General features: G+C 43.5%; 2 protein-coding genes across 4 annotated transcripts in view; one reads left to right on the forward strand and one right to left on the reverse strand.

Annotated features, from left to right (window-relative positions):
- Window positions 1-1437: 1437 nt before the first annotated feature.
- Znf606 (zinc finger protein 606) lies at window positions 1438-19355 on the reverse strand (the record flags this gene model as incomplete). 3 transcript variants are annotated; one of them, XM_013509852.1, is given in 7 exon segments in its annotated part: window positions 1438-4590; window positions 10557-10652; window positions 10846-10990; window positions 17365-17438; window positions 17895-17951; window positions 18667-18748; window positions 19280-19355. In XM_013509852.1, coding segments are annotated over 6 exon segments (2391 nt in total). In that variant the 3' UTR covers window positions 1438-2602.
- Window positions 19170-19355, forward strand: part of LOC102027800 — a 4815-nt gene continuing 4629 nt past the window's right edge. Inside the window, exon 1 of the mRNA XM_013509847.1 lies at window positions 19170-19203. Within this exon, the coding sequence (XP_013365301.1) occupies window positions 19170-19203 (34 nt within the window). The remainder of the gene's footprint in view (window positions 19204-19355) is intronic.

Genomic DNA, 19355 nt, shown 5'->3' on the forward strand with positions numbered 1-19355 from the left:
TGCAGCAGCTGCAGCTGGCCCTGCCCAAGGTGGAACCCTTATTACCCTAATCCACCCAGCTCCCTTCCTTGGGTGGAGTCAAACCTTAGCAAGTACAAGATGTCTGCCCACAGGACAGGAATCTCTGGAGCATGCCTGGAACACACAACTTTGAATTCAGGGGATTGAGGTGCAGAGTTCCAAGAGAATTTTAGAATCTGGAATTTGGGAAGCACAGCCAAGTTTGGTGGTTTCTGGCTGGAAAATGGAGCAGGTCCCCAATTCTCAATGAGGTGGGTCTTTTTTGGAACACAAATCTCTCTGCTCCTCCTCCTCCTCACTGAGGAGCACCCACCATGGACTCCCTGCTTGTGTGTCCACTGCCCTGCCCAGGAACTCTCCTCTGCAACATCACGAAGCATGGCTACTATGGTGCCTCTCACCTCTGCACACAGAGTCAGGCTAACTGGCCTCTGTGCTTGTGACTCAATTCCTCCCACACTGGTCAATCTTCCTAAAACTGCACCCCCTACCCCAGCACCTCCCCATGGTCCAGAGGCCCAGAAGCAGAACTCAGGAGCCCCCAACCTGAGGTCAGACTGCTTTGAGTTAATCAAAAACCCTGTCACCCAGGCCTGCTGGTGCACACTTCTAAGCCTAGCTACTTGGGAGACTGAGGCAGGAGGATCACCCATTTCAGCCCAGGCCTAGGCAACTTAACAAGACCCTATCTCAAAAAATAAAAAGGGCTGAAGATGTAGCTCAGTGTTAAGCCCTAGTGCCACAAAAAAGAAAAAGGAAAAAATGCAGGTAAAAATCTCTTAACACACTTAATGAGATAAGGTATGAATTAGCAATAGGAAATGACAGTATAAACACATAAAAATAACCAACCAGGAGGAGTATTAGGCTTGTAAAACAATTAGTGAAATAAAAATAAACAGAAGAAAACGTAGCAAAACAATTACAGCTGAGGAACAAATCAGCAAACAGGAAGAGCAGATTTAGGGAATGTCCACACAATGTAAAGAAAGGAAATCAAAAAACAAAAGTGAAGAAATATAAACAGAAATGGGCATGCTAACATCTGAGTAACAGGAACCCTAAAAAGAAACTTCCAAAATGAAAAAAACAAAAATATTGACAGAGAAATTCCCCAGAATACAAAACAGATTAAATTGAACCTAGAAGAGGGGAGGTAGAAAGAGGAAAGGGTGTGATGGAGCTGCTGAGCACCTCTCTCTTCCCAGTGAACAGTGACAGCTGGGGTGATTTCGGCAAGTCTTCTGGGCTCTGGAGCCCTCGGGGCTATGAGCAGTGAAAATCTGGGAAACACAGGACCCGGAAAACCAGTGACTCAGAATGTCCAGTTCAGACTTCTTCCCATTCCAAAGGGATCTTAGCTCTCGCTACCAGAAACCCTTGAAGACACAGAAGCCAGGTAAAGCTTCTCACCACTTAAGATTTTCTTGAATTTTATTATCAAATCTCTACTATACAAACAATGAACAAAAAAAGGGAAAACATTTGGGAAATGTATCACTGGAGAGTCAGGATGACAGTGGTTAAAAACATGTCCTATGGAACCACATAGGATCAGTTCTACTGCTGATTAGCAGGGGTCCTGGGGCAGGTATCCTGCTTTTGCCACTTCAGTCTCCCCATTCATAAACCCCGGGATGGTAACAGTACCTACTTAATACAATTAAGGGAACTGAACAAACTAACATTTGAAAAACATTTAAAACAAAGCCTAGCACATGGTAAGTGCTATACTAGTGAAACAAAACAAAACCTTAAAGTAACTGGGTTAATTTCTCCATGAATCTATCAGATCCTTACCCCTACACTTTTTAGGTCTCCTGTAGTAGATATGGGCACACAATTCTGTGTCCTTTTTATTCCTTCATGTTATGTATACTGATGCAGTGTCCACAAATACTGTATAATTTATAGTGACTGCCTTAGAAGTTAGACTAACTGTCCAACAATGCAGTAATAAGCACACAAAAGACAATGACAGTTTGGGTGATTCAGTGTCACCTCTGTGCCAATGTCAGCTTCAGGCTTCTACAACCTTTCCACCATTAGTAATCTCACTGACTATTTCCTAAGGAGGTTAATCTTGATCAAGAGTAAATACCCCATTCAATACCATACTATTTTCTTCCTTAATTTCCAATTTAGTGTTTCTTATTCTAGCACCTAGACCTTCCTCTTGTAATAGTAAAATCTATCTGCATCTCTAAAATTATGCACAAAATGTGAATGTCTCCATCCAGTACTCTGGCCTGATGAAAAACTACTTCCAGTCATAGGGTTTTGCCTCAGTGACACACACTGATCTACCTATAAAATCATTAAGAGTTTGTGCTGAAAGAGTAACCCCCTCACTCCCAAGTCATGCTACTTAGGTAGGGATTCCAGGAGGCCACAGGTGTTTGTTTCTTCTCTAACTGATGTTGAATGAGGGCTATAAAACTGCTGTAAGCTTTTACCTATTAATTTCACTTCTAAGTTTCATACTGAATCATAGACAGTGTACAAACTCTTAATTTAAAATTTTCCCTCTTGCTTATATTATCTTCAATGTCATCAAATGTACAATAAAAGAAAACTCCGATCAGTTCAAGGGCAGTTTCCCCTCACTGTGACTCCTCTGGTGCTGAAGCAGGGCTGAGTGACCACTGAAGGCTCTTCCACAGTCACTGCATATGAAGCGCTTCTGTCCAGTATGCATTCTCTGATGAATAATAAGGGATGAGTTCTTACAGAAAGCCTTTTCACAATGATTACATTTGTAGGGTTTTTCTCCAGTATGGTTTCTCAGGTGCACAATAAGGGAAGAACTCTCATTAAATGCTTTCCCACATTCATTACACCTATATGGTTTCTCTCCAGTATGAGTTCTCCGATGTGCAATAAGGTGAGAGCTACAGTTAAAGGACCTCTCACACTGATTACATTTATAGGGTTTCTCACCAGTGTGGATTCTCCGATGAGCAACTAGGTGACAGCTCTGACTAAAAGATTTCCCACATTTATTGCATTCATACGGTTTCTCTCCAGTATGAGTCCTTTGATGCCTAACAAGGTGAGCCATCTGGCTACAAGATTTTCCACATTTATTACATTCATAGGGTTTAATTCCAGAATGAATGATTTCATGTTTGGTGAGGGCTGAGCGTTCTCTGAATGCTTTGCCACATTCCTGGCAATTGTAAGGTTTCTCTCCTGTGTGAGTTCTCTGGTGAGCAATGAGATGGGAGCTCCAGCTGAAGGATTTTCCACACTCTGTACACTTATAGGGTTTTGCTCCAGAATGAGTCCTTTCATGTTTACTAAGAGCAGAGTAATCCCGAAAAGCCTTTTCACATTCATCACATTTAAAGGGTTTCTCTCCTGTGTGCATTCTCATGTGAGCAATGAGATGGGAACTCCAGCTGAATGACTTCCCACATTCTCTACATTCAAATGGTTTCTCTCCAGTATGAGTTCTCTGGTGGCCAATGAGATGGGAGTTCCAGTTGAAGGACTTCCCACACTCATTACACACATAAGGCTTTTCTCCTGTATGAATTCTCTTGTGTACAATCAGATGAGAATTCCAGCTGAAAGCTTTCCCACATTTGTTACATTCATAGGGTTTTATTCCAGTGTGAGTCCGTTCATGTTTGGTAAGGGCTGAACGATTCCTAAAAACTTTTCCACATTTATCACATTCATAGGGTTTCTCTCCAGTATGAGTTTTGTTATGTTGAATAAGGTAAGAGCTCCAGATGAAAGATGTGCCACATTCATTATACTCATAGGGCTTCTCTGCAGTGTACGTACTTGTGTGTTGAGAAAGGAAAGAGTCATATCCAAAGACTTTCTCCCACTCATTGTATTTATATGCTTTCTCTACAGTACCAATTTTTTGACGTTCCATAAAGGATGAGAAGTAAAAGATATCTTCATATTCTTTGTAATCATACTGATTTTCTCCAATATGAAGTCTTGGGTGTTCATTAAATGATGGACTTTGGTTAAAAAATTGATGGCATTCCTTATATTCATATAGTTTTTCCCCTGCATGTATTCCTTTATGATCACCAAAATGTATGACATTATTCAAGGATTTCATACCATCAGTACATATAAAAAGATCATCTCCAGTCTGCATTCTTATAGGATGAACAGGCTGAATGGACTGGTTAAATGCTTTGCCATTATTATTATTATTGTCACAGGTGATTTTATCTGCATACATTATGGCTGAATTGAATCTCCAACTTTCCGCCTGTGTGTCAGGTTTATAAAAATGTTCTAATTGGGAAACTTTCTGAGATGGAAAAAATTTTAAGCTCTCGCTATACTCTGCCCCAAGTTCACAGTATTCAGAACCTCTTTGAGACAGTATTTGTTTTTGCATGAAGAACATTTGCGTCATAGCTGTACTCTGGTTCATGTGGTACATTTCTAATTGGTCTTTATATCCCAAAACTCCTAATCTGGAGAACCAAGAATCATCCCATTGGCATCTTCCCAACTTCATGCCATAGGGTTGTTCTTCCTCAAAAATACTCTGTGCTGAGATCAGTGCTTTCCTTTCAAGATTTCTCATCCACTCTGAAACAAGACAGAAAACAGCTATATGAACACAAAGACCTCAAGAAAAAGCAGGAAGGATGAGATTTACATCCCATATTATTGAAAAGACAAGAGTGAACTTTATCCAAGCACAGACTTGGGAGCCAGATAATATCATAAACGAGAACAGTGAAAAGTGAACTACAGATAACCTGAATACAAAGTGTATACTGAGTACAAATAAAACCACTGAACAGTACTTTCCCATGGAAAGGATGGTGGGCAGTAAAGAGTTAACTACGCAGGAGTGCGTTGCTCCAGCCTTATAAATTACCAAGCTGGCCTATTTTAGAACTGGTCCTCAGCCAATGCCTAGGAACTGAGACCTTGAAATGTTCTAACTAGTAAGAGAGCTTTGTATGCTCATGGTCTTAAAGTACACTGTACCAATTTCTCTAGATAGTTTATGCAAACACTACCATTTACAGTGAAAATGTGCTTTCTTTCTGGGGCATTCAGTGATCTAAGTCAGTCACTTAAGCACTGTGTGCTTGTACGACAAATCCCATGAACACCCTGGTGTCCTGGCCTCAAGCAGGTTTTCTAGCAGACTTCAGATATGATGTCCCAAGTCCTTGCTGAGGTAAGTAGATGTGTCCTGTGCAAACCACTGGGAAAGAAGGGACAGAAATCAGCACCTGGTTTCCTCTGGATGGACCTTCTTCACCTTCCCTTCACTGATGTTGTGAGGCATCCTTTCACTGTAATGACCTATAGTCTTGAGCTCAATTGATCCTGTGATCAACTCTCCCTAGTAAGTCACTGAACCCAGGGTGGTCATGAGGACCTCTGACAAAAGGATACAGTGAGTGCTGTTAAGGTTAAAAGTGAGAAATAACTATTAACAGGAGGTCCTTAGTGAGTAATGTTTAAATCATTAAATATTGACACTTCTGTGTATGTCTTCTCACTTTTCATCTTGATACCTGCCTGAAAAAACGAAAGAGTAGGGTTCAGAGAAAACATCACCAAGCAAGGCTTCAAGTCAGGATGTCATCTACAATACAATGCTGTTACACTGCTCCCTGTTCTACACAGTCCAGTCAAGGACACAACATCTGCCAGCTCAAAGGGTGGCAGATCACTATGGCTTAAGGATACTCCTGAGATTACTTTTCTGCTCAGGTTACAGTTCTTCTAATGAATTATTTTTTTCTTTAATTTTAAAGTAGGGTCTTGCCAGGCATGGTGGCACATGCCCGTTATCCCAACACTTGGGAGGCTGAGCCAGGAGGATTTTTTAAGGCCAGCCTGGGCTACATAGTGAGTTCAAGGCCAGCCTGGACTACATAGTAAGACTCTGTCTCAAAACAAACAAACAAACAAATAAAATATAAATAAATAAAAACTTGCTAAGTCACTAAGTTGCATAGGCTATGCTTGGATTTGCAATCCTCTCACTTCAGCCTCCTGAGATTACTGGCATGTGTCACTACACTCAGCTCAGAATCACTTTATACCAATTACACAACAGATGGACTGGAAACCAGACATGGTGTCACATACCTATAAAGTCACACTACAAGGTTGAAGCAGGAGGATGGCAAGTTCAAGTGTAGCATGGGCAACTTAGCAGGATCCTGTCTCATAATTAAAAGATCAAAAAGGGCTGAGGATATAGCTTAGTGTAAAACCCCTTGTTTCAAACCCCAGTACTACAAAAAAAAGTCATAAGAGTTATCACCCAATCACATACACTAAAATGCTGGCTTTGCCATTATCCTAAATGGACTATTGTCATGATTGAAGGAGACCTTGGAAGTGTGTGTGTGTGTGTGTGTGTGTGTGTGTGTGTGTGTGTGAGTCAGAAAGAGAGACAGAGAGACAGAGACACACACACACAGAGAAAAATTATTGCTGATGTATCTATCCTCCAAAAATTGAAAGAGTGTATTAGCTTCCTATGCTACTGCAGCAAGTACCACATTAACTTAGTACCTTACAATAACACAAAATTACTTTCTTACAGTTCTAGAAGTCAGAAACCTAAAAAGGCTTTTTCTGGGCTACAAGGAAGCTGTCAGCAGAGTGTACTCTCTCCAGAGGTTCCAGGGGAGACCCATCCCATTGCTTTCTTGCACTCTCTGGCTAACTGCTCTCACCTCCCTCCTTAGGGCGTAACATTCAACCTCAGACTCCATCACCACCCCTGCCTCTGTCTCTCCTTACTGCCTCATTCTTACAAAGACCTTTGTGATTACATTTAGAATCTACCCAGATAAGCCAGGATCTTCCTTTCACCTCAAGATCTTTAATTTATTTACATCTGAAAACCTCTGTCTGCCATATAAGGCACTATTTTCATAAACTGGAGATTAAGGTGTGGATGTCTAGGGGAACAGGAGTCATTGTTTAGCCTCCCACAGGTCTAAAGCCCTGGGTACCAAACAGGTATCCTTTGTTCTCTATCTCTATCTTCTCTCTTCACTGTGTACCATTTTCCCCCTTTTATCACCTAAGCCCATATAACAGAGGCTGTACTTTGCTCAAAAACTGACATCACGAATTTCAAACTTAGCTCCAAAAAGTTAGTAAATAATCATGTAGCTTCCAGGAGAAAGTTAAGATGGCAGCTGACTAACTGCCCAAAAGAAAGGCTGAATGAACCAGGACTGCACAATTTGATACTCAGTATTTGAATCATACTGAGTGTCTAGCACCAGAGATAAGACAAGAAAGCAGTCTCCTCCTCTAGGAAATCAGAATCTATGTGATGAAAGAACATGCCAAGCAGTAGTCATCAAGAGACTATAAGATGTGGATGCCAGAAGACTGAAAGGCTGGAAAAGATCAGCACGGACAGATGCAATCAAGGGTTCACACAGAAGGAACAGCTCTGACCACAAAGGTATGACGATTGGACCACACATGAAGGACACCAGCTGAGTGAACAACGGGAACAGGTTAGAAAATGGGGAAAAACCCAAAGTTTTGAAATCTGGCTTCATTTAAAAAGCAACTAAAATCACTGTAGGTTTACTGATAGGGATCTCAAATGGAAGATTTCAGGGATACAAATCTACAAATAACACCCAAGGAGCCAATAACAAGTGAGAATTTCCTCATCATGCTAAAATGAAATCTTATGAGGGAAGGGCCTAAGGGCAATGCCAGTGGAAGCCAAACACCACAGCCAGTGTTTCAGAGAAAGAAAATCTTCGGAGTTCGAAGAAGCATCACTTCTTAACTAAAAAGCAGAAAGCAGTCAGAAAAATTTCTTAACCTGCAGTGGTGGGACTGGCAGAGCAAGTACCAGGGTCACAGTTTAGGAAGACAAGGAAGCATCCATGACTAAGGGACAAGGTTCCTGGTTCTGTCTACTGAGATTCAGAACAATGGAAAAGCTTCATAAAAGCACACAAGTAACAGGAACCAGAGGGCTAAGGGTGGTGACAGAGTGATCAGCACAGAGGACAGGAAGACTGAAGCTACTGAATTCACAAGCTCTTGGAGGAAGCTGCAGATCTGGACAGGGGACAACAGGAAGGATACTCTCCCAAAGCCAATCACTAAAGCAGGTGCAGCTATTTCCTTCTGCAGGACTCAAAAAGAGGTGTGGTACAATGTCAAGTCAAAAGTCACAGGAAGCTAGGCATGGTGCGTGGGCTTGTCATCCCATCTACTTGGAAGGCTGAAGCAGGGTCATAAGTTGAAGCCCTGCATGAAGAACATAGTAAGACCTTGTTTCAAAATAAAATAGAAAGGTCTAGGGATGTTGATCAGTGGTAGAGGACTTGCTTAGCATACACAAACCCCTGGGTTAAATTCCCAGTAGAGTAAAATAAAGAAATAAGATATACAGTACATCTTATTTATTTTACAGTATGCCACCTTTAAAAAGTAAAAAGTAGCTACAAATTCATGTGTTCTTGTAGATGCCTAAAGAAATACTGTAAGCATATAGAAGAAATTGCTATATGTAATTATTTGGGATTGGATGTCACTACAAATGGCGAAGAACCAAAACAATTTCACCCCCGCCCATAACAGCAATTAAAAAACTGCCAAAACTGTCAGAATCAATTTTTTAGTAATTCTGTAAGTCATTCAACTTGGGAATATTAAACAAGAAAAACAACTGGATTTCAACAAGGACAGTGAGCTCTATGGCTTCTTAATAATGTATCCTAGACCTACTACTGTCTCCTCAGCTCGTTGGTAACCTTGAAAAAATAAAGTAACAGCCCACATTTCCAGTACTGTAGTGGGAAGAACAGAGCTGAGGTTTCTTTGAAGCCTCAGTTCCAAGTAACAGGACCTGCTTGGGATTCCCTGGGGCAGCCCCATGGGAAGGTCTCTTAGTTTACATGGTAGGAAACTCTCTCAAGGCCTCCAGAGAGGAGAATCCTGTCAAACATTAGAAGCAATGCTTCAAAGTCACTGCTGCCAAAGCAATGGCAAACAACACACCAGAAAGAGGACAAGAAAACCTGAGTAATAAGATGTCCATGGGGCCTTGGAAAGTTGTGACCCGGGGGGCCACAGGCACATAATTTCACTGTCAAAAGCCAACGTACTAAAAGCAGCAAGGCACATGCAACTCCTCACACACAGATATCATCAGTAGGTACTAGCTCATTCCTCATCAGAAACCTGAGAGAGCAGAAAGGAGAAACTGCCAGCTAAGAATTTTAGGTTCAGCAATATCATCCTTCAAAAAGGAAGGAGAAATCAAGAGATTCCCAGATGAACAAAACCTGAGAGTTTTTGTTGCTAACACATCTGACTCACAGAAATGCTAAAGGGAGTTCTCAGGCTAAAAGAAAGAACACCAACAGTCATTCAAAAACTAAAAGATTTCACACAGATAATATGAGAAAACATAAATACAACATAAATTTTTGTTTGTAAATCTTTTGACCTGTTTAAAGATGATAACATAAAGCAATAATCATAAATCTGTATTGGACACTGCATAAAGATGCAATTTACAACAATAACAGCATAAAAAGAGGATAGCTATATGGAAAAGTCTCTAAATACTATCAAAATTAAACTGGTATTAGTCCAGTGAGATTGTTATAAATTGAGATGTTAGCCAGGCACAGTAGTGCACACCAGTAGAGCCAGCACTTGGAAGGATAAGGCAGGAGGGTGATGAGTTTGAGACCAGCCAGGGCTATATACCAAATATGAAGCCAGCCTTTGACTACATACTATGGCTCTTGTCTACAAAAAGAAACCCTAATAAACAAATAAATTTTAATTGTAATTCCCTGGATAAGCACTAAAAAAATCTCCATCATGTATAGTACAATAAAAAGATCAATAGGGGATGGTGGTGCATGCCTGGAACACCCTCAGAGGCTGAGGCAGAAGGAATGCAAGTAACCACAGACTTACGCAGACACTGTCTCAATATTAAATAAATTAATAAATAAAAAGAGCTGGGGATGCAGCACATTGTGAAGGTTCTGGGTTCAATCCTAAGTACCACAAAAATATATGAATGAATGAATGAATGAATCAGACAGACAGACAGACTAACCTGTATGTTGTTCTGTGTGCCTACTGGCAAGTTAAGAGTACTTTGGAGAAGGGGTATAAATGAGATATTTTCAGTTTAAACATTTAACGTAGCTTTGAGGTTTTTGAATTATATCAATATATGACCTAAAAAAACGTTTTTTGTTTACTGCCTTTTTAAAGTGTTTGTGGCCACAGGCTACCATTTGGCAAGAGAGGAAGCAAGAAAAAGTTTACAAGTAGTTAATAAACAGGAAGTCACCTCAGAGAGCAGTAGGACCCTGAGTGCTATGGAGAGCAGAGACCAAGGAAGCTGGCAAAGCTGGTCCCATTAGCTGGAATGTCCTTCCCTGACCCAGCAGAAGAAGCAGCAGCTCCCCACTGAAAGTTCTGGACACTCCTGAGGAGGTACCTTACTCTGCTTCTGCCTCAGCCTCAGTGCTCTGGGGAAGCACCTTGTTTACCCTAGCCTGCCTCACCTGGACAAGAGCTCTGAGGATGTACAGGCTCCACTGACCACGGCTCCTCCCCTTGTTCCAACAGGGAGATGACCTCAGGTTTGGCAATCTGATGTCCTACACGGGGAGGAAATTTGGATTTCTGTCAGTGCAGCTCTGGGGCAGCCCGAGAAAGCTTCCCTTTCCAGTCGGTTCCCACATGGGCAGCAGGCATTACAAGCATTAGCAATCCCATTCCTCAGCCTCAGAACTCAGGCCCAACCCTCCCACAGTGTCTCAGAGGTCACCCCAGTGGGACCAGCTTGTGTACCAGGCAGGGCCACCTCACCCACAGAGAGCAGGTGCCCGAAGGTCTCCAGCATCACATCACGGTACAGTGTCCTCTGCGTAGGGTCCAGCTGCCCCCACTCCTCCTGGGTGAAGTCCACGGCCACATCCCGGAAGGTCACTGGCTCCTAGAATTGCACAGGGTTCCCTCTCAGCCTGGGACACAGTAAGGCTGGAAGCCCCAGGCAGGGACGGGGGAGATGGAGGGAACACAGCCAGGGCTCACTGAGGACCTATGAGACCACGCTGGTTTGGATCCTGACCTGAACAAACCAACTGTAAGAAGTCATTCTGGAGACAAGTGAGGAAAACTGCATGTGGACTGGGAAACAGTACTGTCAATTGTGCTGGCTCTGACAAAGCTGTGATTGTGCCCTGAAAAATACATATCTGAGTGGGTCTGGTTTATCTGGCTCACAGTTCAGACATCTCCTGGTCAGTGGGCTCCACTGGTTCAGGTCTGCAGTGAGGCAGAAACCTCAAGGTAGGAGAGTGTGGTGGAAGCTGCTCACCTCGCAGAACTGGGAAGCAGAGAAGAGGGGAGGAGCCTGAGCTGCAGCCTCCCTTCTACTTTTGCTTCATAAGGGCCCCCATTCCTGCATAGTGCTGTCCACACACAGGGAAGACCCCCCGGTCCACTGTCCCTTAGGGCAGCCTTCTCTGGAAATACCCGCACACACCAGAAGTGTGCTTCACTAATGTCCTAGGCCAGTGACAGCAAACCTTATCCAATGACAACAAACATCCAGCTATGGCACATGTGCCATATGGTCATCATCAACACCATCCTAGGCATTTCCCCATCCAATCACATTGGCAGGAAGAACCATCACACGGTCTCCCACACACACAAAAAGGCTGTGCTGGAACAAATGAAAGGCAGCGAGCTGCAGCTGGCAGTTGCTAAAGCTGTGGGCAGAGATACTTGTAGAATGCTGAGAGACAGTGTCCACACCCTGACCCCCAAATCTGTGGCCTTGGCCTGAACAATAAGGACTTTACGAATGGGATCTGCTAAAGATGTCAATGTGGGAAGCTTATCCTGACCATGCAGGAGACCCAATGGAATCACAAAAGGAGGGACACAAGGATGGAAGCAAAAGTCTAAGCCATGTGCTTTCAAGATGGAGGAGGAGGTGTGCCCAGAAAGGAAGCAGTAAAAGCAACACAGCAGATTCTCGCCTGGTCCTCCAGCTGGGACACCACCCTGCAGACTCATCTGAAGACTTCTGAGTTTCCGAGCAAGAGAATAAAATGTTTGAAGCCATGAAGCCTGTGGTACTCTGTCACAGCAGCAATGGAAAACTAATACAGGGGTTATGTTCTACTGTGAGGTAAAAAACACTCCTAGATAAAAATTTAAAAAACAAAAGTAAACTAAAGAGATACCCTAGCCAGTGACAAGAACAGGCCAGCAGTGCCAGGATCACACATATCCCTGCCAGAACCACTGAGCTACTGGTAGAGTGGGGGCCCTCAGCCCCACAAGCCAGAAAGGCTGTGGCAGCACAAGCAGGCAGGGTAGACAAGGCTAAGAACCAGGGCTGAGGCAGATGAGTAAAAGGCACACGCAGCACAGGTCTGCCAACCCCCATGCATAACACAGGCAGCACTGCCCACAGCACTGCCCACCCCACTGCCCTGAGCCTGGGAAAAAGGGCCAGAGGCCTTCCAGACTCAGTAGTGTGGGAGCTTCTCAGGCTCTAGCCCAGCGTGGATGGGATGTAAAAGTGCTTGCCTTAGCATGCATGAGGCCCTTTTCCAATCCCTGATACTGAAAAGAAAAAAAAGATACGTATAATGAGAACTCAGGAAGAGTGGTATGGTGGTGGAAATATGATTGCCAAAGCATCTACCTTCTCCCCAAGAAAAGGACATGGAATACAGAGGGGAGCTCAGAGAAGACAGTTACCTCAGAAGGCCTGCCACCCAAAAGAAGGCAGAAAGAGAATACAAAGGAAGAGTTTTTTTTTTTTAAATACAGCACTCTCAAAATGACACAAAAACATTAGTCATAACCATATATTTGACATGTTTGACAAAACATATTGACATGTTTTTGACAAAACACATATTTGACAAAAACATATCACAAGATAAGCTATAAAATGGGGGAAGATAATCTGTATATGGCAAAGAATCAGAATCCAGAATGTATGTGAAATATCCACATACTAGCAAGCCAATCTAGAAATCTAAGGATTTCTAGTAAAAGAGAAAAGAGACACAAATAGCCAATAAAGATATCATAAGATATTCAACCTCACTAATAATCATGGATATTCCCATGAATATAATTCAATACACCTTCCTGGTCTCAAGGTAAGCAAACATTAAAACACAGTGTCAGTGCCATCAAGGATGCTGAGAAATGAGCGCTCTCTCCTAGTGGGGAAGAGACTGAATAAGGCTGTGCGCCTTTGGAGAGCCACGTGGCAGCACTAGTAATATTGAGAAAATACAGCAAAATGCTCTTCTGGGTCATGCCTATTCAATACACTTAACACATGTGCACCATGTGAAACCTCAAGAATGCCATACAGTTTGAGCTTGAACAAAAATGGGTCAGAGGACTTACACGCCCATCTAAAAAGTAAAGGAGGGACACAACACAGAGTGCCCTCTCCAGTGGGTACTACCAGGAGTGCAAAAGGAGGAATCTGGCCTACTCCATCTATCAACATGTAGACTGACCTCAAAATTGCATAAAGCCTTTTTTAAAAGCCACATGCAGGGCATAAATGTTAAAAGAAAAAAAAAAAAAACAGGCTCCGTGATAGTTTATGTACAAAAATGAAAATGAATTATATGTTCTCAATGAATCCATGATCAGCTGCTCTGATAAAGGGTAAGAAAAAAAAGCAATTAAGGATGACACAAAAAAGGAAAACAGCTGGATGCAGTGATACACACTGTGATAGCAGCTTCTCGGGAGCCTAACACATGACAACTGCAAATTTGAAGGCAGTTTCAGCAACTTAGAGATACTCAAAATTTAAAAAGATTCAGTGGTGCACCTTCATGGCAGTGACAGTCCTGGATCCATCAGACCCTAGCTTCAACCCCCTGTACCACCACCGTAACAATGATAAAGAAAAAGAAAACAAATATGATAGACTATTACCACTCATTCAGGAATGGGATGTGCTCAACTACTTTTTACTTTTCTGTGATTAAAGAATTGGTCAAAATAAAATTTAAAACAGCAGAAACACTTCCAGGATTTAAAAAGATGCCATCAAACTGGAAGGCCTATGGCCTGAAGAACAACAGCAAGATTCGCCATGCTAAGATCCATGAGGCCTCACCTGAGATCACAAGAAGAGGCCAAACACCTATCTAGACCTAAAATGGAAATAAAAAACCAAGAGGTTACAAGGAAAACGGAAGTCTCTGGAGACAAGAGGGACCCTCTGAGAGCAGGAAACACAAGCTTCTCTATCACTAGATCCTCCGGGGTGAGGAGGTACAGCCCCTGGGAGCAGCGCTGTCAAGGGTTCCACCAGCAACCCCCACACGCTGGACTCACATCTTCCAGTCAAATGTCCCACCCAATTCTACAAATGACCTCGCACATATCAGTGTCACACAGTATGCCTCTAGTCATTTAAAGAACTTCCTAAGACCTGCTTATACACCAGTCACACATTTAAACCCGCATGAGGACTGGAAGGCAGCCAAGGCCGAAAGTGCTGAGTGGGGTCTCACCTGATGGTCTGAGGTCCTTGACTATTGGGTGTATTATGGAATCTGGAGCAATTTCCAATGGCTTCTTAGGGTCAATTTCATTAATATTTTAATGCAGTTTCTTTACAGAGAACAAAAACTAGATCACCATGGAGTATGTCCAAGGATGTGTGTATTTGTGTTTTAGTGCGTATTTATTATACACAGATTCTTGGTGGATTATTACGGAGGGGTTTGAGGAGTATTTCCAAATTTTTGTGAAATGGGGTTTTTCACTCAAATGGGATATTATCACTATTATTATTTTCCCCTATTCCCTTAAAATAATAGGATCTGGGTTCCTCCTAGCTAAAACTTCACTACCTAATGTGTTTCCAAGGATGGAATATTCAGATAATGAGGAATGACAGCATTTTATATTTTTCCAAAAGAATGCTTTATTTCAATAAATATTTAACTTGGAAAGAACCATCAAGGGACAGAAGCTCATTTGTGTTCCTGCAGATACTGCTTAATTGAAAATTGACACAATTCAAGTGCAAGCTTCCCACAAGGGAAAATCCATAATGAATGTGGGGAGAGGGCCAGGACTGTGTTTTCAGAAATCACAACTCTTCAGACATTAGAAAGTGTTGTTATTTTAATTTTGTTTTATTTTCTCAGCATTAACTCTAATCATCCAGACACCTTCAAGTAAACTAGCAGCAGAGTGCAGCACCGTGGTTAACCAGGGTTCTTCATGGAGTTTGCTTACAGCTAATTTCTATTCCCACGTGACTAACACAGGGCGCACCTTTCAGCCTAGCCTAGCTAAAGCGCTGATTCTGTAAAATAACTACACAACACACAGCAGGAGCCTGTCTCAAGCTCTGAAGCCAGGAACCCATCCCTGCCTCACTCCTCTCAGGACTTCCGTTTCCTGGGGACAGCACATGTACAATGCAGCACTTCACCTGTCAGCTTTCAAACTGTACGAGGTTGTATTCATTTTTGTTTAATTTAGGGGGAAGCATAAAGTTAAGTAGAGATGTTATTTTTTAAAGTTTTTATTACAGTATGTCATAATTGCATGATTCCTTATTCTAACTTACAAAGAAAAGAACTAGGCACTCTTTTTCTTCACCTTTTGTAGCAGGAACTCAACAGAGCAAATGTAAATCTGACGAAATTAGAAAAAATGGATGTAAAGCCTCCCACTTAGAAGGATGTAGATAACCTTAAAATACTGAACACAAATTAAAAATGGCTGCACTTCCATCTAGAAAATAAAATCCTCATGCATACAACATGGCTAACCCTTAGAAACGTCATGCTAAGTGAAAGAAGCCAGACACAGACGGCCAGATGTTATGATTCCATTTACATGAAATGAACAAAACAGCCAAATACATAAAGTAGATTCATGGCTGCCAGAGGCTACATGAAGGGGAGCAGGGAGTGTCTACTAATGGAGGCAGGACTTCTCTGGGGAGTGGAAAAATGTTCTAAAATCAAATACTGTTGACAGATGTAAAATTCTGTGAACACATTAAAAATCAATGACCTGTACACATTCTAAAGGTAAAACATATGGTATGTGATTATCTCAGTAAAGCTACTACAGGAAGTTCCTGACTTACAAACATTCAAGTTGCAAACCTTCACTGGTGTGCTGTGTAAGACTCACTTTTGTCGGCTTACAAACAAATCTGACTTAGGAACAATCCTCCCAGAACAGAACTCATTTGTAAGTTGGGGACTCGCTTTATTAAGAAATTGTTTTTAAAGGGCTGTCTGTGGAGAGAAGGCTGTGCGGGGGAGGAAGGGGAGGACACCTGTTCTATCTCTCTGGAGCACCCCTGCACCTGTCCCAGATCAAAAGCCCTGCCTTGACTCTCGTATGTCTCTGATTTCTTCCCAGTCCCAATCAGACTGGAGCCTGAAAGGTCAGCAACTACCACAGCCCTCCTTCTCCACCCCCACCAGGAGCACCACACCACATCCTGGACCATGGCACCTCCCCTGCCAGCACGTCTTAGGATCCTTATCCCCACCAGGACGGAGCAAGGCCCTGCACCAGACATCTCCAGCCTGCAATCTACAGGGGCCAATCTTCACCCGGGTACTGGCCATGCCATGCACCCCACCCTCCAAAATACACCTGTGGTGCTGCAGGAGGCCAAACCCTTCTCACCAGGATGTGCCCATCTGGCTGGAATGACTCCTTCATCTCCTGGCTCAGGTCTCCCAGGCACCCCCCATCCACTGTGAACAGATCCCAGCAGCTGTGCCCTTCCTGACCTCTGTGCAGACTCCACCCCACCCCTGGTCTGAGCTGCTGCAGGGCTTGCGGCTTCCCTCCACATCTCAACATGCGCAGCCAGCTGCAAGGCATATTAGCTAAGCAAATGACTATGGAAGTGGGCTGGGTGGCTCCCAGGTTAAAGGCTAACACCTGTCTTCATTCCCTTCCCAGCACCCAAGTTCACCGCCCAACGTGAGCTTGAGACAGGTATTGAATGTGAAGGGTGAACATGGAAATAGGGGGCTTCCAGGCATGAGGGCAGTGTCCTTCAACGCCCAAAGGACCTAGGGCACAGCTATGGCCAGCATTGAGGACAGGCTGGTTGACAGCAAAGCTCTAGGTCCCGCAAAACTGACTGAATTCTCTCTGCCTGCACTCAGGAAGCACAAACCTCCAACTGAATCCTTCTCTGGCCCAACTCTTGCTGTTGTAAACCAAGAAACCACATCAACCAGGATGGCTAGGGACACCTGGACAACCATCCATGGGGAACACAATAGGCCCTGGGAAAGAGCAGAAGCCCCATCTCACCTGGACCTGGGCTGTTGGGAGCCCAGCTGCACTTCTCCCCTCACCATGCCACACAGGGTCCTGAGGATAGAGAGCTGGGAAACAAGAAAGAAGTCATGGAGGCAGCTACTTCTGCAAATCCCTACCCCACAAGCCCTCCCTCCTGGGTTGCTGAGGAACAGTCCTGGTCCTCTCCTTACAGAAAAAGAACCTACTTCCTCATTCTATAGACAAAGGTCAGGAACATACCTACCAGGTGAATCCCTTGCCCTGCACTATGAAGGCAATATCTATCTGTTCGTAGGCTTCTAGGGCCTAATCCCTGAATGGCCACACATTAACTCCCCTTCATCTAGTCATGGAGATAGTAGTATCACTATCACTTTCATCCCCCAGGGGAGTTTTTTGACCACTGCCTATTCCAACTCTGCACAGACGGATCTGGACCCCAAAACCCCTGCCCTAAAAATCCACCTGATCACCAGCTCTGGCAGATCACTGCAGGGAGAACACAGCAGCCCACATTGCAGGGACACGGGTTCTTGACTCACCCCAGGAGGCCCATGGATCAACTGCTGTCATCCCCCAGGACTGGTCCATAAGAGCACCTGCACAGAAGGATCAGGTTAGCACTGACACCAAACCTATTGATTGAAGGTGACAAAATGGAAAAGAAGACTGTCTCACTAATGGGTTATGACAAAGTTCCATAAACAGAGGCCAAGGGTATGTGAAAAATTCACCAGCAAATGCACAGGTGGACAAGTGTTAGGAAAGCTACTGACACCATGTTGTCAAAGGACAATAAAAGAGCCCTTTAAAATAGCGGAAAAGGTGTTTGGTAAAATGTAACAGCATCTAATTTTTATTAAAATGTATTAGCATGATACTCAATGTCCTTAATGATGAAAGCTCATTTAAAGATAGAGCACAACTAACATCCACTATCACTTAATTTTTACTTAAATTACAGATCAATACTATGTAAGTGAAAAACACTAGTAAAGGTAGAAAAATACACCACCAATAAAGGCAACACATTGTATGTGACTGCCTTCTAAGAAACCCCACCCATCATTGGAAAATCTCTTAGAGCTAATGATACTTTAAAGAAGCCATTTTTCAGGAGCCCAATATAAAATATACAAAAATTACAGTCTTTTATGGCAACAATTTTCCCTCTTAACGATCAATCATTGCTGTTTCTGCTTCCCAATCACTTCTAAGAGTATACTATGGCCAACACACCCTCCCTCATTCCCTAAAGCACTCCGCACCTCCCTCAGCCTAGGGAAGTCCTGGACAAAGAAGATTCCGACTTACCCCATGAGCTCCAGGGGTTGATGCCTGCCATCTTGAGGTCTGACCAACCAGGCTGCAGCCCAGAAGCACAGCAAGTGTCAACCTAAAGATCAAAGTGGAAAAGACAGAACTGGTCCTTTCTCCTATAAGATCCAAGAAGAGAACCCATCTACGGAAACAACAGAGACTCCCAGGAAGCTTTACACGAAAACATAATTTACATGTCAAAACATGCCAGAATTCTTGAAAAGAAATGAAGAGCAAAGTGAACAAAAAAGGGCACAATCCTGGGTGAGGGCGAAGACGTGTGCACCATCCACGGGCAACAGGGAGCCAATCAACTCAAACAGAAGCTACCAATGGGCCTGACAGAAACCACGTAACTACACCTGCCACGCTCATGCAATCGCGGTCCAGAACTGCGGTCAGGGAAGCGGGGAGCGACTGCTCCATGGAAGCAGGGGTTTTGGGGGGTTGTCGAAATTGTTCTGGCCTTAGACCCTGCCGACGGCTGCAACTAGACCATGAACTGCAGTGCGAAGTGGTTGCATGGTGGACGTGAGTGCATAAATATTATCTGAGAACACAGCACCTCTGAACTCCCAGCCGCCCGAGCAGGGGTCGAGCCCGGTACCTGTCGGTCCCCCGACGCAGCCTCCCCCGAGCTGCTCGGCCGCGGCACCGAGCACGGGGAGGGTACCGAGGCCAGC

This window comes from Chinchilla lanigera, unplaced genomic scaffold (assembly GCF_000276665.1).
Source record: "Chinchilla lanigera isolate Chin_1 unplaced genomic scaffold, ChiLan1.0 scaffold00183, whole genome shotgun sequence".
NCBI lineage: Eukaryota > Metazoa > Chordata > Mammalia > Rodentia > Chinchillidae > Chinchilla > Chinchilla lanigera.